Source organism: Sebastes umbrosus, chromosome 21 (assembly GCF_015220745.1).
Source record: "Sebastes umbrosus isolate fSebUmb1 chromosome 21, fSebUmb1.pri, whole genome shotgun sequence".
NCBI lineage: Eukaryota > Metazoa > Chordata > Actinopteri > Perciformes > Sebastidae > Sebastes > Sebastes umbrosus.
In genome coordinates this window covers 24,387,091-24,410,119 of record NC_051289.1, presented here as the reverse complement: position 1 = coordinate 24,410,119, position 23,029 = coordinate 24,387,091, and the positions used below count along the sequence as shown (strand labels likewise).

The 23,029-nt window shown below is 40.7% G+C and overlaps 1 protein-coding gene across 2 annotated transcripts; it reads left to right on the top strand.

The window, feature by feature from the left end:
* Positions 1-520: 520 nt before the first annotated feature.
* Positions 521-21,210, top strand: LOC119480326 (putative ferric-chelate reductase 1). 2 transcript variants are annotated; one of them, XM_037756489.1, is made up of 17 exons: positions 529-610; positions 2,229-2,305; positions 4,229-4,423; positions 4,513-4,664; positions 7,120-7,214; positions 7,601-7,739; positions 8,683-8,871; positions 9,056-9,154; positions 9,255-9,402; positions 11,856-11,969; positions 12,333-12,448; positions 12,681-12,767; positions 15,912-16,009; positions 16,183-16,241; positions 17,300-17,443; positions 19,371-19,435; positions 19,552-21,210. In XM_037756489.1, exons 3-17 carry the CDS (start codon positions 4,231-4,233, stop codon positions 19,642-19,644), a joined length of 1,791 nt encoding a protein of 596 aa, XP_037612417.1. In that variant the 5' UTR covers positions 529-610; positions 2,229-2,305; positions 4,229-4,230; the 3' UTR covers positions 19,645-21,210. The 2 variants fall into 2 exon arrangements, with proteins under 2 accessions (XP_037612418.1, XP_037612417.1); XM_037756490.1 differs by lacking the exon at positions 2,229-2,305 and having other exon boundaries at positions 521-610.
* The last annotated feature ends 1,819 nt before the right edge of the window (positions 21,211-23,029 follow it).

Sequence of the window (23,029 nt, the reverse complement as noted above, 5' to 3'; positions counted from 1 at the left end):
TGTTTGAAACAAGCTTTGTGATGTCACAAATATTAATTATATAAATCATTACATGGTTTTAAACATAAACATCCTAAATGTGTCCCAGTTTATTTCCTGTTGCAGTGTATGTGAATGACATCAGCTGACGGGAAGTAAACATGGACCCAAACTGTTGCATAGCGACGCAATTCCGTTGAAATGCACTAAAACGGAGCGTTTCAGACAGAGGATGAATACAGGTATATTTAGGCCGACAGTATGAGGAAAATAGAGTTTTTTTTTAACATTACAGCATGTAAACATGTTCTAGTAGAAACAAAAAATACAATTATGAACCTGAAAATTAGCATAATATGGGACCTTTAAAGTGATGTGAGTAAAAAAATGATTTAATTATATAGATCATTACATGATAAAATGAATGTCACTCCTTCAACTTCTTTCAAATGTCACTTATTTGAATTCAGAAAGTTATAGAGATTTAGTAAGGGAGCTGAGGGAACATGTATTTGCTAGAAGAGAACTTCCATGGAAAGTTGAGGCAGAAGAAGCCCCGCCCTCTGAGGGCCAACACAACTGTGTGTATTCAGGGTGAAGACAGGCTGAGACACGGCAGCTCAGGGTGGAGGTAAGACCAACACACTTTCATTTAGATTAGGTGTAGTAGTTCAACTTTTTAAAGTGTCTGTGAGACAGCAGTGTGTGTTAGAAGGTCTCTTACAGTACATGTTGAGGGATGAGAATTAGATGCTACAATAGAACTCAATATTTCCATTTTTGTCTCGCACAATAGATAAGATATGGCTGTTGGATCTTGTGACTCCAAAACATTGTTTTTCAACCTCAATGCAAAAGTTTAATTATTTAATTCCCCTTTATTTATTGTATTATTTAATGAGAACTAATTATGTCTTAAAGGTTGATTATTGTATCTGGTTCACTTTCTAGTGAGCCACCTCTGATCTGTTTGTGTAAGAAGAAGCTAAGAGAAGTTCGACTTTAGGTCTCAGATGAAGCGGTTTGTTATCTCAGAGAGCCGGTTAAACTCGTCTCATCTGCAGTTGACTGATTATGTCGTGGAGCTGATGGCAGCGTGTCTCCGTCCAGCCTCTCTCTACTGACTATACAGAGATCATGTCAGCCAGTGAGTCAGCTCCACGTTGGAGGTCCACACCCACTTCCCTTTGCTATATGTATTAATATCATTCTATTATTAAAGATAAAGCACCGGAGTTGTTTTATTTCGTTTCGCTTTAGTTTTTACACCCCATTTCGTTTTTGTGTTCATCAGCTAGAACTTTACAGCTCACAACAGCTCAGTTTCCCCCTGTGACTCTTTTAAGATACACTCCCTCATTTTGTTTAAAGGGGACATATCATGCTCATTTTCAGGTTCATAATTGTATTTTGGGTTTCTACTAGAACATGTTTACATGCTTTAATGTTCAAAATACACATTATTTTTCTCATGCTGTCTGCTTGAATATACCTGTATTCACCATCTGTCTGAAACGCTCCGTTTTAGTGCAGTTCAATGAAATGGCAACGGAATTGCGTTGCTAGGAAACAGCTTGGGGCCATGTTTACTTCCTGTCAGCTGATGTCATTCACATACACTGCAACAGGAGATAAACTGGGACCGATTTAGAATGTGTACATTTAAAACTGTGAAATGGTCTAAATATTGTAGATTTGTGACATCACAAATGGACAGAAATCCTGACAGTTTGTTTCAAACGCACACTTTCTGAATACGGGCTGTGTGTATTTCCCTGTGGACTGAGCGTTTCGATACTTTCACAGTATTTATGTAGGACTTAAACCTACTTTATAATAAAAAAACAGGAAAATCACACTTTTTTACAATATGGAACCTTTAACTGAGATTCTGGATATGTCAATGAGGGAGAAGGAGTAGATTAGTAATAATATTAATAGTAGAATTTATAATAGTTAATAATATAATTTTTAATGAGATGATTGAACTTTGATCTTTGTTGGAGTATGTATTACATATCCTAAAACACATCTGGAAGGGTTCTTTAATATATGATGAATTAAATAGTGAAGATAGGTGAACCTGTGGTATAAATGTTCTTCTTAATAGAATATAAAACATGAATTCAGAGTTTTATTGCAATAAATAAGATTCACATTTGCAAATGCGGATCTCTGACCTCACCGGACTGAAGAGCGAGAGATACTGTTCAGACAAAGATACTTATACATATTTTTACCCTCGGCAGGTGTGCTACTGTCTGTAGGTGACCTCACGTCTGGGGTGTTTCAATATCCTCTGACAACGTTGGCTGTGAATCTGAAGGTGAATTCCCCGACTCGTCTAGTCCGTGCAGACATTTAGTCAAGTTAATGAACTTTCCTTAGATCACCTCAATGAATCATATAAATTCATAAAGTGGTATGCAGCGCCCTATACAGTATATTAAAAAAGTCCACTCCTTTATTATTCCATATATAATATAAGCAGATGCAGGGTCTGAAATGAACTTTCTTCACTTCCAGCCACTGTGACAGACAAGTATTTTTTTTTGTCTGCCACTCAAAAGAAAATTCTGCCACTTTTGAAACCTCTGCGCTAAATGAAGGAATAACATTCTAGATCTGAAGTCAATGTTCGATATATTTAACATAATAAATATTATATACATGATAAATTACAGTGTTGGAATTACACCGTAGCTTCTGGGGGAGCCCTGTTTTTGGGGGCAGGGAGGGTACTGTATACACAGTACTGTACTGTACTTTGTTATTGTCATCTATAGCGGTTATTTGCATAAAAACACAATTCAAATGATTATGATTATTTAAATATTTGCTTGGTGTTGTAAATTCTTGCATTGTCAAATGGCAGCCTCTGCCATGGACAGGATAACCTCATCAAATCATTCCCCTGCCTGCTGGCCAATTACACACAGGTGGCCTCAATCCACTGAGGCCATTCATTCCCCTCCCCCTGATTGGCAACTGCAGTCAGGTGTGTTGCTCCAAAGACTATATAAGGCCCACAGTAGAGAGCAGCAGAGCTCTCTGCTGCACCATCCAACCATGCCATGCGTCCCTGCGAATGTAAGCCTGTTATTTGACCTATGTTAATTTGCAACCCCTTGTTTTCAAGCCAGTTATTGACCACAGCTTGTAATTGTTCATTTGTTATTTAGTATTTAATTTATATTACTAATTTGATTTATGTATTCTTTTGCACTGCAGAAACCATGGTTTGGATGCCAATAAACCCCCTTAAACTGATTCCGTCGTCCTCTCTCTTTAATTTGAGAATCTTAGGCGGTTGGCCCTGCCGGAACCCAAGAAAGTTTTATTACTTGGATTAAAAAAAATCTTGGTGAATTGTTATGAAGTTAAACAGGTCATAATTCTCTCTCTATTATCTATTTCATATTGATGTGAAAACATCTCCTTCAAACAACTGGATTTATTCAAGTTTCTCACCAAAAATTTCATTTTACGAGATTACATTTGAACGCATCATGATAACGTTGTAATTTACCTTCACCCAGTAGTCATTTTGCTTGACAGACTTTGATCGTCTCATAATAATAACTCAATGGCACCTCCGTTAACGTTAGTAGCTCCGTTATTTAGCCAGTCAGGACTGTTTTGCTAACGGTTGCTAACAGCTAACGTTACTAACTCTCCTGCTGATTTCAACACAGATTTGTTGTTCACAGTGTCGCATTATCGGGGGAAAAAATAGGGTGCGTCCTTCAGGTTTAGTAGCGTCATGCTTTTGAGCGCTTTTTTTTCTCTCCGCCTTGTCTTTGGTCCAAAACAAACTGAAACATGATACAGCATTCGTATGTGTCATTGTGCAGCGTAACTGTGGGAAAGCATCAATAAGAGGATTGATGGTCACAGAGGCATGAGATGCCAAGAAAGCGGACAACTACGGTTCTCTATTCCCATCTCTAGCATTTTCCCTGCCTGCCAAAGTGGCGGTTGTCCTGATGATTTCACCCGCCACTACCAACAATTATCCCCGCATTTGGCGGGTGCCGGGTGCTAATTTCAGACCCTGAGCACATGAATATATAAATATCAAGTATTATAGAATTACTGAGACACCAAAATACTATGAGGTGTTAAAATGTAATCATAGGCGATGTTGTTAATTGAACATAATTCACCAGAGGGTGAGGACAGTCTCAGAGGTGTGGAGAAGGGATGTGGAGGATAAGTTTACAGATTCTGGATCTCTTCTCTCCACCAGCAATGTGGCGTTCATACTTCCTGCTGGCGGTGTTGACTGGGAGTGTAAAGCCAGTCTCAGGATACAGTAATGGGAAGGTGAGTATTGCCTGTGGAGACATGGTGCCTCAGCATGGTCACGAGCCCAGCCCGGACCCTCCTCCATACAGCATCACTGTGGACAAAGACACGTTTAGTCCCCAGGACAACATCACAGGTATGGCTGCTAAACTTTAGTTGTAAAGTCCACACATCATTTCTCCTGTTAGCTGACATCTAGTCTTTCCTCCCATCCTCCATCCCCAGTATCTTTACAAGCGGCCTCCTCCAACCCCACGTTCTTCAGGGGGTTCCTCATAGAAGCTCGGGATGCTGAGAAATTGGACTCCCCAGCAGTGGGTTTCTTCATCCTGACTGACCCCCATGAGTCCCAGCTGCTCCAGTGTGGCCACTCTCAGGTATACAGGAGGTGATGCTCCTAAATGTCTCATGAACCAGCTTTCTATTCACACCGTGTGCCCCAAACATCCCTTCCCTTACACTTGTCTCCTGCCTGTGTTGTATAGGAGCTCTGTGTGAAACTACTACTGCAGAGACCCACAGGCAATTGGCCTCAATTACTTGAGTGTTGACACCAATAAATTCAGATTCCAGAGCGGGAGACGTGCATTCAGTTCAACACTACCACATGTATTGAATTAAAGGGAAAAATTATTGGAAATGGATAACCCTAAAAAAAGAGAGGGCAATCATAAATTAACAATATTTATTCAACAATAATAGAAAGTTAAAACAGTTCTTCCAATAAAAACTCCAACTGACCTCCCTTTTTAAATTAGAAACCAAAAAAATACAAAAAAATGCCAGATACTAAGGCAGGGTCCTGTCTGCAGGGAGATTCTATTGTAACCCCTCTTTAAACCCAACATGTGAGCATAATATGAACTATTTCTCTACATTGTAACCAGCACTGCAAATAGATAATGTATGAAACTGTAAAAAGTGACTATCACCCTTTTGGGCCTACCACACGGCATGGGAAGAAGAGGGGAAATACCACGACTAGTCTACCCCCTGCAGGTCTCCCACTGCCTGGAAGAACAGAAACAAAAATTCAATGTAATATGAATCAGTTGGTTCTGGTTTACAAAGACTTAAAAAGTATTTCAAGTAATAACCATCACAATGCAACAGTCTGACTTGGATGTGTCCAAATTAACAAATGGGCAGCTGGACACAGTCTCTCTCTTTTAGTCCATGTAAAACATTCAGTAGTCACAATCAGGCTTTGGTGTTAAATACATCTCGGCAAAGCAGCAGTCTAGCTTCAATCTGAAAAAAAGAGGGGGAAACATGGTAAAAATCAAATATTTCTACCAGAATCCCTCAGAGGGAGTAACCCTCCTACATTACCAGCCTATTTTAAATTACCTTACTGCTCAGGGCCCTACTTCACTGCAATCACTGACTCTGCTGTGGCTCAACCAAGGGAGAGGCAAAAGGCTGAATCCTTCCCTAAAAAGGATAGATTGACCATATTACACCTAAAATATGATACGAAATTAACAGTCCCATATTATAAAAAAGTGAGATTTTCATCTTTCTTTATTATAAAGCAGGCTTAAGTCCTATATAAATACTGTGAAAGTATTGAAACACTCAATCCACAGGGAAATACACACAGCCCGCATTCAGAAACTCTGCATTTGAAACAAGCTGTCAGGATTTCTGCCCATTCGTGATGTCACAAATGTACAATATTTAGACCCTTGACACAATTTTAAACGTAAACATTCTAAATGTGTCCCAGTTTATTCCTGGTTGCAGTGTATGTGAATGTCATCAACGGACAGGAAGTAATCATGGACCCAAGCTGTTGCCTAGCAACGCAATTCCGTCAAAAATGCGCTAAAATGGAGCATTTCAGACAGTGGGTAAATACAGGCATATTCAGGCTGACAGTATGCGGAAAGTAAAGTTTTTTTTGAACATTACAGCATGTAAACATGTTCTAGTAGAAACACAAAATACAAGTATGAATCTGAAAATGAGCATAATATGGGACCTTTAAGTTTTTCCGCAACATACCCTTTCAATACGGGGTTACAGAGCATCACTCTGGACGGCTCAGGACACAGCTGCACTACAAATCTATAGACAGAGGAAGTGGTTAAACTCACAATAAAACAATAGAGCCATTTTTTGTGCTGACCATCACCAGTCTCAGCCATTATTTGAATACTGGCTTATTAATTTATGGTAACACTAATAACAGGATCAAATGGAGGTATTATTATATTGTGGGTACAACAACAGTTAATAAAATCTACCCTGATGTATTCTTTCCAAACAATTTCTGCTCAACACGGTGTTGATAAATTATATTTTTGTATTTATTTCATAATGAACCTGCAATGTTTCTCCTTATTTCCTTTCAATGACTTTGATTAACAGTTTCTGTCCCCCATGACTGTGTAAAATGCTGTTTCAGTGGTAGTTCCATCCCGGCAGTAAAATACTAAATATTAGCTGTCGACTTCACCAGTATAGAGATGGTGATATTGATAAAATTTTAACACACAGATATTGATACTTACTTGATACACACACTATTGAGCACCTGTAATAACAAACCGGCCAGTGGTGCAGATGAAATAAACCTGGACTGAATACATCTACTGTTGCTCACCTCTGGAAGTCTTGTAAAGGCTGATAAAAAAGGTTTCCATGTCCTGTAAGACAACCTGTCTGTTGACCACTAATCCGTGGCAGTATGGATGAAAAATATGTGTTTAATGTGTTTGTTGTGTGTGTGTGTGTGTGTGTGTGTGTGTGTGTGTGTGTGTGTGTGTGTGTGTGTGTGTGTGTGTGTGTGTGTGTGTGTGTGTGTGTGTTGCTGTGAATCATCTGAAGGGATCTGGGGTGAGTCACAGGAGCAGCAAAAGAAAGACTCATGTTCAGGCCGTGTGGACGTCTCCAGAAAACCCTCCACAAAGAGTCCAGTTTCTGTAAGTATGCATTACACTTCAGTTCAATACCAGGTCTGAGTGCATTTGATTGCACTTAAGTACAGACCCAGACACAGTCATTGTATTGGAAGACACAATCTGTGATTCAATAACAGGCTAAAAGTCCAAACACTATTTAAAGGGACTGTTTGTAAGAATCAGAAATTGCTTGTTAACAGCGACACCTGTGGCCGTTAAGTCAACGAAAGTCAATGCTGATCCTGGTGTTGGCTTTTCTTGCCTCAGCAATGATTTATACGTGTAAAAAGTTACAAACAGTCCCTTTAAAATATGTCATAATTGCTTTCTCGATGAACACTACAACAGTCTGGCCTACGAGCTTCATACTTCACTGTCTGAAGGTGTGTTTAATATGTGTGTTGCAGTGTGACAGTGGTACATGAGTACAAGGTTTACTGGGTGAGGATTGCAGGTCCTGAGGTCTCTCTTAGAGGAGCGACTGCTGTTCCACCAACTGCTGTTCCTGCTCAAACCACCAGCAGCGCCACGGCTCTGTTCACACCGGTCAGTGTCTGACGTCATAGTATTATGTGCACCATTTTCATATCGGTAAATAATAACTACACATTCATTTTGATGCATTATTCTGAAATATGTGCCGGACAGTGTTGTAGAACATGCAGTGACTTGGAGAACTCAATGAATGAATATAGTACGGGGTTTTAATTGTCGATTATTACTATTATTTACAAATTACCACACGTTTCTTAACCTTTCTAAATATAAATAAAAATAATAATAAATATAAATGACATTTATAATTAAATGAAATGGCCATTAAAAGGCAGACGGCAGCAGACACACGCAGCTGACACACAGCTGTCAGGTGGTGTGAACACCCGACGTGTGAATCACGCAGCCGCCACGTAGCTGCCACGCCGCTGCTACACAGCCGCCACGCAGCTGCCACGCAGCCGTCACGCAGCCGTCACGCAGCCGTCACGCGCTCCTGACATTCACTGTGTGTCCCGGTCTCCATTTGGTTCCTATACCCTGTTGAACTGTGAACTGTCACAACTAACATAAAAAACTATCCAAAATTATAAAAACTAAGCCTCAAAATATGATATGGTTGAGCTAAGACCTTTCTGAAGCAACAGCATTTAACAATAATTTAAAATGTAAAGGTAGACTGTTGGATTGCCTTACAACATACAGTACAGGGGTTTCTGCTGTATATGCCCTCATTGTTTGCTACCAAATTCAGTAAATTCATATAAAATGAGTGTGAAGATGACTCCTTGGTGGAACTCTTCCCAGCTCATAGACATCACACTGAACATTAGTATCCTGTGATAACTAACCATTACTGCCCCTGTTGCTTTAGATACAGTACAGATTCAGATTCTTCCTGCAGTAGCTGTAAAGAGAACTGTTGAAATGAAGGGTTATAGAATAGAACTGTGAGCTACATGTCTGAAGTGTTTTCTGTCTCCTTCCTCCTCAGTTTAGTTCAGCGGGGTGTGCCCACAGTAAAACTTGCCTCAGAGACCCGGTGGGCTGTCACCCAGAGTCAGACCTCCACTGTTTCTTCCTGTCGTTCATCACCGATCAACAAGGACGGAGTGTGATGTTTGAACTGAGTGGACCTGCTGAAGGTTACGTGTCCTTCGCCCTGTCTCGGGACAAATGGATGGTGAGTTTCATCACTGCTGACACGAGCACTCTGACAAAAGTACAGTGCTTTGGTTTTGATGGATGATTTTCGCTTGCTCTTAGTCCTTGTGATGTATTTTTTGCTGTGTTATCGTTCAGTGTCCTCTTACAGTTAAACGCACTGTAAAGAGATGTACAGTATGTAAATGTTTCTGCCATTGTAGGGGGATGATGACGCCTATCTGTGTGTGAATGATGGAGGCAGAGTTAGCATCAGTGCTGCTCATGTGTCTGGACGAACACACCCTGTGCTGGCTACAGAGGTACAGTATACACACTGAGACACACACGGATCATCATCAGCTACGGTAACAGCAGCTGTCAGCTGTCGGCTGTCAGCGTTGACCTCCTCTCTGTCTCCAGGAGGACCTGTGGGGTCGGGCATGGAGACTGGCCGACGGGGTCATCCAATGCCGTTTCCAAAGAAACATCATCCACCCTCAGGTGGAGGACAGGTTCAACTTAAACCAGAGCTACTTCCTGTTCCTGGCACATGGGAGATCTCACCAAGGTAAGGCAGCAGTGACAGGTATGGCCTCTATTGGCTTCCTGTCAAAAAAAATAATGACCAGTCCTTTATGCAGTCCAGTGACCAGAAAAAAAATAGAACAGCTGTACAATTTAATGCAATATGATACTACTTTAATGCTTGACAACTGCTGTAATTATGTTCAAGTTTATGACAGTTTCTGAGGCTACTAACACTAATGTAATGCAAACAAATGTGATACTACCAACTGGAGCTTAAACAGTGATCATGTAGTTGAGCGAAGACCTCTCTGTTACAGAGCCAACCAACATTATGCTGATGAACCCACAGGTGACGCATTTATATCAGGCAAGCCTTTTTCCTTTAAATTCCAATTATATGCAACTCATTTTTATAACAGCAAATAAGTTTGGAAAGAAAAGTAGGATGTAAGGAAGTGTTTGAATGGATTTGCAAAGTCACACTGAACTTATGTGCAGAATAAATCAGGACACTTACATCAAGGAAGTATAAAGTGGTTCTACAGTGGATGGAAATGTCTCTGCTGTTTGATTAATCTGAGCAGTAACTAATGTTTCTGCTGAGAACTAACAAACACAATACATGCAGATCTTAATTATTACTGACTGAACTTCTCGCATAAAGAGCGCATCGTTTTTCTGCTAGCCTGCACAATCACTACTTCATTCTGCATCATAACAGAAAGTTGAACTTGAGTAAAGTTCAATGTGTCGTACAAAGGTAGAACATGACATAATGCACGTCCAGCATCACACGTTGCCAATTGTTCTTGCGAACTGTGAAATGAAACACGTTTACACATTACTAATAACGTTACTAATATTCTGCATTGTGCAGTTCTACATGCGGGTTTGCTTCAGTCCACAAACTGATCCAAATATACTATCATCTGTTCTTTCCGGGCGTGATCTCACCAGCCCACTGCCTCTTTCACCGGAGGTGGAGCGGGATGGCCGGCGTGTGTTTTGAGTTCAGCCATGAAGCGTCACACTCGGATCTAGCCAAGCTCAACAAGACGCCATGGGGAGAGGGGAGGAATGTGCTCTTTGAGAACCGTAATTTGTTTTAATTAAAACATTCTTTACATTTTCAGCAACATTACCGTCACCAGCTATTAACGACAGGAGGGAAGAGGCGTCCGCCCCCTCTCTCGAGGCTGCCCGGGCCATGCTCCGTGCTGCAACACTCTCGTTTGTCATCACCGTTGCGTCGATGCACCTCACCTCAGCTCTATTCTGATGATGAGCGAGCGAACGGCCGGTGGCGTTCGTAAGCTGTCATTTCTCCTCATCCAGACGTTAAAAGCACTGAGTTACAGATGACATTGATCCGAAAAGCCCTTCCGTGGCGATGGGGGCTCCTAGGAGATCATAGCGGCCCATCCACGGAAAAGCCGTGAGTCCCAGCAATACACACCGAGAGGTCACGTTATCTAGAATCATCACACGACCTGCGGTTGCAGATTCAGATTACTCATCTGACCGATGCTACGGTCCAGAATGTCAGTCTGAGATGGCGGGGGGTGTTACGCTTGAAGACGTCAAGGTGATGCCCAACACACACCAGTTCTCCCTGTCATGCAGCAGCAGCGTTAAGCCCGGGACACACCAGGAACGTCAGCAGCTGAGTCTCTTCTAGAGAATAGAGGTCTTGCCTATTTTTGCCACGTGTATATTGACATCATACCAGCAAGATTACTACAGTTTCGATGTCTATCTGTAGAATATGTTACGTTGATGAAAAAAAAAGTAAAGACTTTTTTCAGTTTTTTCTGTGGACAGAATTCCTTTATTTGTTTACACAAGGCTTTTATTCTGAAATATGTGCAGGACAGTGTTCTAGAACATGCAGTGACTTGGAGAGCTCCATGAATGAATATAGTATGGAGTTTTAATGGTGGATTATTACTATTATTTACAAATTACCACACGTTTCTTAACCTTTCTGTGTCTAAAATATATATAAATGATATTTATAATGAAATGAAATGGCCATTAAAAGGCAAACTCTATGTAGAAAGAAAGGGCTGACAGCAGCAGCTGCAGCAGCAGAAACACAGCTGACACGCAGCTGAAACGCAGCTGGTGTGAACACCCGACGCGTGAATCACGCAGCCACCACGCCACGCAGCCGCCACGCGCTCCTGACATTCCCTGTGTGTCCCAGGCTTTAGAGGCTTCCTGCTCTCTGACCAGCTGGCTGCCAGTGGAAGCAGGCCACAACCGTCGAGGGGGGGGGGTGCATGCCAGGGTAATATGCTCCTGACTAGTCACTTCTTCAGTGAGAAAACTTGCTTCAGTCAGATCGTCAAGAATAGCTTACATTGCTTCCTCTTCTACTACTGCTGGGAGGCAAAATATCACTATTCTTGTGTTTAATGTTTTGTGCGTTTAAAAGGAAGCTTTGTGTAAATTTAGTGCAGAGTAAATATATCTAAAGTTTCTCCTCCACAGGTTTAATCCACAGACACGATCGCCAACCTCTCATCTCCACCAATCAGAAGGTGATCACTGGACATCCAGAGGATCTATCTGGCTCCCGCTCCCCCCTGCTCATCAAGTTCCACGGTTGGTCTCTAGTATCGGCTCAGTATATTAACACAATAGCACCGTTTTGGACAGACCAACGAACACAGCAGAGTACTGAATCTTTCTTCAGCTTGCTTCATGTTGTCTTCACTCTCAACGATATCCATCAGACACAAGCTGACCAATCACAGTCCGTGTCCACAGGATCTCTGTAGTCGCCGTAGCTCTGGTGTCAGCTCTGATGTAGCCTACTACAGCAAACATTAACATCACTGAAAACTCAGATTGAGGACCTCTTCCAAACAAACATAATATGATGATGCATATGATCAGATATATCTTATCCATTAATTCAGTGGTAGACAGCGGGCCCTTTATGGTAGCTGTGGTCTGTTCTCTCAGGTGTGTTGATGCTGACTGCCTGGATGTGGACGGTGAGCACAGCCATCTTCATCGCTCACCACTACAAACACTCCTGGCCTGACACAACTCTGCTGGGACAAAGGCTGTGGTTTCAGGTGAGAGCACCACTATATACAGTATCTGTTACCATGACAACAACCTGGGATGTGCTCTGAAATGTCTTCATTAACGGAATAATTCACAAACAAATGATTTGTTTGCTTCTCTCTGTCTCTGGTGGGTAATAACACAGCAGTGAACCGGTCTCCATCAAGTATTTACATACAGTGTTCCACCTCCCTCCCTCCCTCTCTCTCTCTATCCTTCTCTCTCTCCTTCTCACTGTAGCTCCATCGGACCATGATGGTCTTGGCTGTGGTTCTAACTGCTGTGGCCTTCAGCCTGCCTTTCATATACAGGAGGGGATGGAGCAAGGTAAGTGTGTGTGTGTGTGTGTGCGTGTGTGTGTGTGTGTGTGTGTGTGTGTTTGTACCGCCTCCATGATTGTCCACCTGTCCCTCCATCTGTCTAACTGGCATCTCTGAATCTTTTGCTGTGTCTATGTGTCATCATGGCTTGCTCTTGTGTTGGTGGACCAATAAGTGAGTGTGTGTGTTCTTGGGAGGAGTCTATATTGTGGATATATGGAGAGAGGAGAAAAAAAAAAGTATTAAAGGTAGTTAACTAAGAGAGAGCACAGGAAAGGAAATAACTAAATAAATGAGCAAGGAACATAAATAATAATAATAATAATAATAATAATAATAATAACAACAACAACAGTAATAATAATAAAATTCATTACAGTCAAATGTGTGATTAAAAAACAACTGTTAAAAAAAACGTGCCCTGTATCAAGCAAATGAGAATTTGTATACTGTATCCCCTTTTTGCATTTCATACACTCAATACACGTATGCTGTACATTCTTTAATAGTCCAATCATTACAAGTGGGCATATTTGTTTAACCACTCTCAGGGATATCAACATTTCATGTTGGTATACTTACAATCCATGCTCTCCAGAACCAAGTCAGAGATGCAAACATTGATGAGTTTCAGCCTGGTCTTCTCTGTAACAATGACTTCCACAGATTCCTGCTGCTCATGTCTCCCTTCATGTCAACATAAAACAAAGACAAAGTTAAGTAAAAATCTAAGTAATTGTGATATTCACTTACCGGCATCATCAGAGCTGAGGCGAGGCGTAACGCTGCGGTGAGGAAAAAGAAAAATGTTCTGCCTTTTTTTTTTTTTTTTTTTCATGTTGTTGTTAATAAGCTGATGCCGGTAATGTTGGTTAAAATGAATTACATTTCTCAAAGACATATTCCTCCCCCTCTCTCCACCTCCTCGGCTTCACATGGCATCTTTTTGAACTTGAATCAAGCATGACGCTTCGTGGCTGCCCAATGTTAATGCACTTAAAACACATACCGCGTCACGGCAGGCAGGCCAGCCATTAGGAATTCTGGGCAGGGGGACAGACTTTCCAAATCGGGCCCCTCATCCAGCCCAACTCCAGGTCGCCCACTTTCATATGATATTATTATATTATATATTAGGCAATATTCATATTCACTCCAACTTTAAAAATGAGCCCGCTAGTGGGTTTTATTTGTTAGTCTGCCTATTGCTCCTCATCTTTGTACGTTCAGCTCTTGCCTGTCATACCTGCTGCTTCAACAGAAATGTGTTCACTGCGTCTCGGATCCTTTCATTTTCTTGTTCTCTCTGTACCTTGGCTTTTATTTTGTTGAGCCCCTGATCAGGGATTTCCACAAGGATATGGAATAGAAAGCTAGTGGGAAACAGTAGCCAGCAAAGGCGGTCCGGGGGCATGACCCCCCGGAGAATGTTTTTTTTTTTATGAAAGCCCAAATTTAGTGACCTCTGGCACGTTCTAATGCTACTATTCCATCATATACACTGATCTTAATTAGTGTGTATTGTAATGAGTTTGCCTGCCTGATTGTAAATATAGCTAGTGAATTATTGTAAAGGAGAATCAGGCTTCTAGTGTGTTTTAGCCCACAGTTTGTAATAGTTATTAATAATTAAAACCATGTATATTCCTGACTGATCAGAACTTTTCTAATTTACTGGCTTCGGGCCTCCCCCGGCCTTGGACCCCCTGGCCTTGGGCCTTGGCCTTGGGCCCGGGGACAGCTGTACCCTTTGCCCCCGCCTGACAGTGGTCCTGATGGCAGGGTGTACATCAATCTCGCTCCATAGAGTCCTGTAGAGGGCTCCGCCTGTGCTTATAGAACTAGCATTACTAGTACATTACAGTACTATTACTGTATTAGTGTAACCTTTGTTACCACCACTCAGCTGATGAATTTGTCCATTAAATCATTTGTAATGTTTATTTCTCAGTCTGTGATAGCACTGTGTGTGTGTGTCTGTGTTACAACAAGGCCGATCTGTTTATGATTATGATGACATGATATGAGTATTATCTTTGACACGTTAGTCAGAAAGTCTTTTCTTCAGTGAATCAAATGTTATTTCTCTTGATGTTCCCGTAGTTCAGCTTCTTCTGCTGTCAACTAACACTGTGTGTGTGTGTGTGTGTGTGTGTGTGTGTGTGTGTGTGTGTGTGTGTGTGTGTGTGTGTGTGTGTGTGTGTGTGTGTGTGTGTGTGTGTGTTCCTCAGGCTTAACTGTGGTGTGTATGAGTGTGAGGTGTGTTTGTGTGTGTTCCTCAGGCTTTACCATGGTGTGTGTGAGTGACTCAGCCGTGTTAGTCACATGCTGTTCTGTGGTGTGAGTGCGGTGTTGAATCACTCCAGCATTTGCGCACCCTGACTCACCACAGAGGCTGAGCTTCTACTAAAAAGCTCTAAAACTCTACTATTTGTAATTACTGGATGCATTTTAGCTTCAGTTAATGTATTGTTCTTCATGACCGTTGGTATATTATTCTTATTATATTGGCACATTGTAAATCCCACAACATGTCTCAGAAGACCTCACCTCTGTTTCTGTACTGTCGCCATCACGGGTCTATACTCCTAACCAACTTCCGAGAGTATCTTTAAGCCAAGATACATTTTACAGCTTTTATTGTGAAGTCTGTGAGAAGGAGTAAAAAGTGGAGGTCTTTATCTTTCACTTGAATCCAACTGATTGAGATCACGTCTAGCTTTTTGACAAATCCTGGCCCCGATCTTCACATACTTTAATATTTAGATGACGTCCATACTCTGCCTGGGACATAGAAGCTGTTCTTATTTCCAGCTCCTAGACACTGACATATACTGTACATCGACCTGATCTCTGTTCACAGTGTTTCTCAGAGGCCTCTAGTTGTCTATCTTTCCCCAGGACACATCATCAGTACGTAGCGAATCTAGCACCAATAAATCATACAACTGCTTTTCCAGTATCTTTAAGTTTAAGTTCCATCTGTTTCCCCTTCCACTGGATACGTATATATACTGTATATAAACATAAGTGTATCCATAGATAGTAACGTTTCTTGGTATTTTCTTGCCGATGTATGACCAGATATCTCACTCCAGCGTATCAGCTCCTCTCCCTCTGTGCTTTCTCTCGTCTTTCTCTGTTTTCTCAGCATGCCGGCTCTCACCCTTACATAGGCTGCACTGTCATGGCTCTGTCAGTCATCCAGCTAATTATGGCAGTTCTCAGACCAGCCCCGGAGTCCCCCAGGTAAGACCTGAAACCAGAATATTAACAACTCCATGACTCGCTCATCACTGTCTCAAATAAGTGGATTTTATCCGTATTCAGTCCTGTGGGAAGCAGCATTATTTTTTTTTTTTTTAAATTCATCCACATTAGCTGAAATCATACCAGGTCCCATCTTTCTACATAATATGCAGGAGGATCATCTTCAACTGGATGCACTTTGGAACAGGAACTGTTGGCCAGATACTCGCTGGTAAGAAGACGAATTAGAGAGATTATTTTCAACAGAAACTGTACGTGATTCCTGCAAGCTGCAGTTGCTCAAAGTTTGGCTGATGACATGACATGACACGTCTGTCATGAACCGTCACATATCCCTTGAGTATGTGATGGAAAACTAAAACACGGTAAACAGGTTTTGTTGTTCCTGTGAAGTCAGCATCGTATTTATTGACAGTTTTAATCTTTGTTGAGACTCAAGCCTTCCAGTTTGTCAGGTGTCGGTGCCTGCTCAGACCTCCTCCCTCCAGTACAGGCTTGGTGCTGTCACATGCATCTGATTTAATCCCTTTAATCATCCCCAAGGTTGAACAATATACTACTTCTTCAATCATCTCTCCTCGAACCACTGTTAGATACCCTATTCATTATTCAAATCACACTGTTACTGCCTCTAATCTAATTACCATCCCCCTACAGTCTTCTATCACTACTGATCCTACTTTTGATACTCCTCTTAAACCACAGAGGGTTTGGATTCATCCATATGAGAGATGTGAGAAGCTTGGTATCAAAATGAAGCAGGCTGGCTGTGTCTCAGGAGGTCGAGCAGTTCTTCCACTAATATTCCACTATTCCACTAATCTCTGGCTCATCCAGCCTAGCATGTTGAAGTGTCCTTGGGCAAGATACTGAACCACAAATTGCTCCCAAAGGAGTAATAATTGAAATACCTTAACTTACCTTAAGTTAAGGTACTTCAATTAGTGTAAATGTGGTATTCCACAAATCTTACTCAAACAGAACATGGTGAGTGTTGGGCAGCAGGACGGTGAATGTAGGACTGAAAAAATTAAGAAAAATGTAGAATATCTAGTCTTTTAAATCATTATGTCATATTTATAGATTTGTTCATGCCATGATACATTTATCTTATATCTCTTGATCTTTAATGTTTTGAGGAAAAGAAAAATCCATATATATATATATATATTTTTTATTATTTCAGCATGAAGTCATTTCTAAATGTGCACAGTGCAGCATAATGTGTGTGTGTGTGTGTGTGTGTGACTGGTCCTCTCTCCCTCCCAGTGGTGTGTGTGTTCCTGGGAGCTGCTCAGCAGGCTCTGTTATTACCCAGCCCCCGGGCTGCTGCAGCGCTCACTGGATGGCTGCTGTGGATCATGCTGGCAAACCTGCTGCTGCTGGTCCATTCCTACAGACTCAGGAGGACAGGTACTGCAGCACCATGTTGGTGTATGCCGGCACACTGAAAAATGAAGTTTCAAGCAAATGTGTGATTGTTGGACAGAATTGTATTTTGACAAATGTGAACGATTTGTGATCATTCGTGGTTAGGTTGGGTTAGGTGAGGGGAGGTTAGGTTATCTTTATTGTCCCGCGAGGGGAAATTAGTTCACATAAAAACAGAATACAAAAAGACGACATCATCGACACATCAACACAGAGCTAGAGCAGGGAACGGGAATTTATACCCAAGTAAACATATACAATCGTGCAAAGTGTGCAATAGTGCAAGGGAAGTGAAAAAAGTGCAGCCAGAGTGCTGTATGCTATTGAGCATCTTAATAGCACTTCGGATGAAGGAGACGTGGAATCTATTAGTTATACCCCCGCGACAACGCAGTAGCGCTCCGCGTGTCCGTCTCTCCGTCCGTCCTTCCATCCGTCCTCGTTTCCGGAGCAGAACTCAGAAACTATTTCACTTAGGAACTTCAAATTTGGTATGATGGTTGACAGTGTGGTCTAGTTGTGCCTTTTAGAAGTCCAGGGTTAGCCCATTACTTAATTAGTTAATGACCATTTAATTCCATTAGTTCCAATAGGGCAAAACCTTTTGCCCTACTTTAGTAGGGGTCAAGCAGTGAGCGGGGGGCTATGTGGGGCATGCTCACTTCTGCCTTGTTCTCCTAACGGGTGCCCTGAGAGGTCCTGGCAGCTAACCCTAACCCTAACCCTAGCTCAGGGGTCAACAACCTTTACTATCAAAAGAGCTTTTTTAGGCAAAAAATTATTAAAAATCTGTCTGGAGCCGCAAAACATTTGCAGTGAGATACTGTATGGGGCCACATTGAGGGAAATCAAAATTGAGATTTCGAGAATAAAGTTACAACTTTACGAGAAAAAGTCATAATAATACGAGAATTAAATCATAATATTACGAAAGGAAATAACACGTAAAATTACTACTACTATACATATATACATATATATATACTAATATTATGACTTTATTCTCATATTACAACTTTTTTCTCTTAATATTATGACTTTATTCTTGAAATCTCAGATTTATTTTTTCCTCAATGTGACCCTAATACTCTGTCGTACCATAGACCTACAACAATGATGAATAAAAATGAAAATGTAAACAAAAAGACAGTTATTGATTTCCACTATTTTTTTTAAAAAATCCAACGGGAGCCACTGGAGAGGGGCTAAAAAGCCACATGTGGCTCCAGCAGCAGGTTGCTGACCCCTGTTCTAACCCTAACTGTACTGTGGTGATTACATTGACATAAAAATGATGTTTCATGGTGTGCAGATCCCGCCCACTCTGTGCAAGCACCCTGATCAGCCTGTAGGACTCGCTATAGTCTCCCACTGCCACTGTGTTGATCCAGTCCACCCTAACCCACCAGTGCACTCTTCAGTATATGCTTTTAATTGTCTGCTGTCAGCTGTGGATTAGCTCTTAAAGCCTAAACAGGAAACAGTCTGTATTACTTGTTTGTTTCAATTAGCGCTGAGTGCTGCAGCTGGAAAACAATTGTTCTGTTCCAACACATTATGACTAAACCTACAAGTTATTATAGTGCGTGTGCGTGTGCGTGTGCGTGCGCGTGTGTGTGTGTGTTATGGGTGGGTGTATTTATGTGGGTGTGTGTGAATGTGAATGCCAAATAGCTTGGAAATGTCACCACTCTGTACTAGTATTTTAATGACAGACCTAATATGAACTCTACCATCAGTGGGAAGTGTTCTTTCACTGTGCACTGATGTACTGATATACAGGTTTTTCTGCATCACATTGTTCCTGAAATAGATTTATCTGAACTAAAACCATATGTGCTGTTTGGTATGTTTTGTATTCTCATCAAACATATCTGGCTAAATAATTACATACTGTATGTATCCACAGGAAACATGGACAGTGATGACAAAGAGATTTTGTTTGCTCAGTTAGAGAGGCAGCAGCATGGAGAGGTGAGACTTGAAACCACACTTCACTTTCTATTTTTGCTTTCTTTATTTATTGTTTTTGTTGTTTTTGTTTGTTTTTATTTTCACTTTATTGATTCTTCAAGTCATTTTATTTCCAGATATCCAAAGTGAAGAAGATGGTGTTAGTGGTGTTCCTAGTGGGGAATACAGGCTTCCTGGCTGCACTTATAACATCCATTGCAAGTGTATAATTATCACAAATGATTATCTATGATAATGTCTTGTAAGTTATTTCACTGTTCATATTACTTCGTACAAATAGTTAATTTCAAAAGTAATGGCTTCCACTATGTGATGACTACAATGACTATCCAATATCCAAACCTGTTCTTAACCTATAAACCTAGATTTGGCAATAGTTAAATATTTCCGGTTTCATGAAACTTTGGTCTTATTTTTGTAATTTTGTCCATCATTTTGATCAATAATAACTGAGATCTAACAAAAGCTTCACTGTGTTTGACATAAAGCACAAAAGATGTCCAACGTGGCAAGAACCAAACGTTTTAGCCGGACTCGTTCAGTAGAGAAAACAAAGAGTAAAGTTATTACACCCATCACAGTTTACAACAGGTCAGCTGAACATGGAAACATTTTGTCCAATTTGTCTACAGGCAAGCACATCATTAATCATATATGGAGGACAAAGTTCCCAATAATACATAAATGATGAACATATTTTTAAATAGAGCAGTTATTTCAAAAAGATTCCTTTGGAAATCAACAACTTAAAAAAAAGCAAAAAAATTAACTTAACTAATTAAAATAAGTGTCCGGAGTTTGTCTATTTTTGAACTCCTCATCTAGCACCACCCTCAGCTCAAACGTCCTGCTATGAAACATTGGTTCAAAGTGTTTAAAGTCCAGACTATCCTATGATTAGCTATTGGTGTTCCTGGTCCAAGAGGTTCCAATTAGAATTATAATGTTTTTTCACAAGCACCACCAGCAGACCTAAATGTTCACTGTTGGCCAGATTCCTGTGTTCCTTTATACTCCATAGAGGGCGAGACATTTCTATTTTGGTTTATTGAGCAACTTTCCTCTAGTGGCACCCTCAGGCTAAAATGTTATCTCATCACAGGCAGACCACGCTCATGTATCCAAAGAAATAAAGCTAGCCAAACATTCTTCATATACATCTTTTTATTGTTGCACTAATCTCTTCAACACTTGCACGAGTAATACAAAGTAAAAAGCCCCTGCATATTAAGTCATAAAGAGCCCAATAAGCCCCCCAAAAAGCCATGGCAGGGACTTTTCACAGAATGTTTAAACACCAGCAAGCAATCTTGGGATTCGTAAGTTATAATTTAACAATGAAGCATACAAACATGAAATGTAAAACACTGCTGTTTAAGGTCAGTGGAATCTAAGGTCAAGAAAGTAACAAGCTCTAGAAGCTGCTTTTCAGAGTAGCTGGAAATATCAAGGCTTTGTAAATAATAATAAACATTTATTTATTAAAATCATCAAATATCAGTGTTTATATTTAAGAAAATCCCTTTTGAAAATATCTTGTATGTGGTCGTGAAATTCACAATAAAGGGAACCGCAAAGAAAAGTGCTGAAAAGTGAATACTGCCTACGATTGCCCTGTTACACACAAGTTGTAATGATTGGTGAATGTTGGAAAATAAAGTCAGAATTTGATTGAACATTAAGAAGAAGCTCATGTACAGTAAGTATACAGTAGCTTCACTGTATAGATTCATTTATAGTTCTATTGTATAAAGAATAAAATACTTTAATTTGTGGAAACCTATTTTATTATTTGGAATTTCCAAAGCACTGAGATTACAGACAATGAACGTCCACTTTCCACATATGTGTACGTAGTGTCATTGGTCTTGTGACGGCTCTGTTCACTAATACCTGTACTTATTGGATTGTCCTACTGCGGGTCATACAGAACAACGTAGCGCTAGTTCAGGCTAAAGCCAACGTTCTATTCTGCGTCCTGAATATCACTCAGGGAGTGAAAAATTAAATGCATATTTACATTTATTGTCATTTATTGTGAGCGAACTATATTTGTCCGGTGAAAGATGCGGATGCTGATTTATGCCCGTCCAGCTCACCTTGGAATATTATTTTGCAGCAAAAAAAAAGCATAGTACGAAAATACAATTATTATACGCTGAGCAATGTAGCATTTGCTTTATCAAGACATACAATAACATCAAAATATGTTTTCAAATCTGATTTACGTTTATAATGTCAAGAAAAGTTTAGCAAAGAGTGGACTCAACGATACATTAGTCTAACATTCAGGCATCTCCGCAAACTAAAGAACTTTCAGTTTACCGTCAGCAAATTATCATCATTTATATAAAGTGTTCACATTTTATCACATAAGTTTATCTTGATACAATAACCACATCATGTGTGTGTTGAAAGACTTATTGGTCACTGTAATCGTTCCCTTCTGTCCACACTGAAGCCGTCTCTTCATTAACTGCTTCTCTTTAAACGGTTTTATTGATTGTTTTTATTCTTTCTACGTGCCCGGGTGGTGGGAGGGGGGGAGGGGGGGAATAAAGCCACTGATTCAGGCAAGAAAAAAACACTTTGTGAAGTCAGGGGAAAACGTCAAGGTTAGGCTTGAAATAAGTACGTAAACTAAGTAAAACACGTACGGAAACGACGTAAGGTTAGTACGGAAAACATGACGAGACAACTGTCGATACAAAACACTGCATCTCAAAACGTGACCCTGACACGCTTTCTTCCGATGGACAGGCGGGTCTATTACACGCGAGACTGGGCTGATTTGAATCATATTAAGGCTTAAAGTTTGGCATAATTGAGGGTGTGGGCGCTTTGAGTGACAGGTGGTTGCTCTACCAGGTCGATAGCTGCTAGCTGTCTGCTCTGCTGCATCATCCGGTCCTGACTCAGCTCCACCGACGATCCACCTCTTTGCATATCTTTGCAGCGAGTTAAGCCCAGGACACACCAGGAAATGGCAGGAATGCGTTGCGGCTGCGTTACCTGTTGTTTTTTATTTCGGCGTCTCTGTTAACACACTGCCCGCGTGAGACACTCATCTCAGCTGCGTCTCTTCTAGAGAATAGAGGTCTCGTCTTTTTTTTACGCGTGCCGCGCACGTTTCACAGCAACAACAGACAGTGAAAGTGATCTATTGACTGTATATTGACATCATACCAGCACGATTACTACAGTTTCGATGTCTATCTGTAGAATATGTTACGGAGATGAAAAAAAAGTAAAGATTTATTTTTAAATCAATCAATCATTACTTTCGTTTAAAAATAAAAGCCCTCAAGCGTTTTTTCTTTGGACAGGATTCCTTCATTTGTTAACACAAGGCTTTTATTCTGAAATATGTTCCGCACAGTGTTCTAGAACATGCAGTGACTTGGAGAGCTCCAGGAATGAATATAGTACGGAGTTTTAATTGTCGATTATTACCATTATTTACAAATGACCGCACGTTTCTTAACCTTTCTCTGTCTAAAATCAATGTAAATGATATTTATAATGAAATGGCCATTAAAAGGCAAACTCAATGTAGACAGAAAGGGCTGACAGCAGCAGCAGCAGAAACGCAGC

Coding starts and splice junctions, on each gene's coding strand:
- LOC119480326 (XM_037756490.1), top strand. CDS start 4,231: ATGTGGCGTTCATACTTCCTGCTGGCGGTGTTGACTGGGAGTGTAAAG. Junction 8,872..9,055: donor TGTCTCGGGACAAATGGATG/GTGAGTTTCATC, acceptor CTGCCATTGTAG/GGGGATGATGACGCCTATCT. Junction 19,436..19,551: donor AGAGGCAGCAGCATGGAGAG/GTGAGACTTGAA, acceptor TTTTATTTCCAG/ATATCCAAAGTGAAGAAGAT.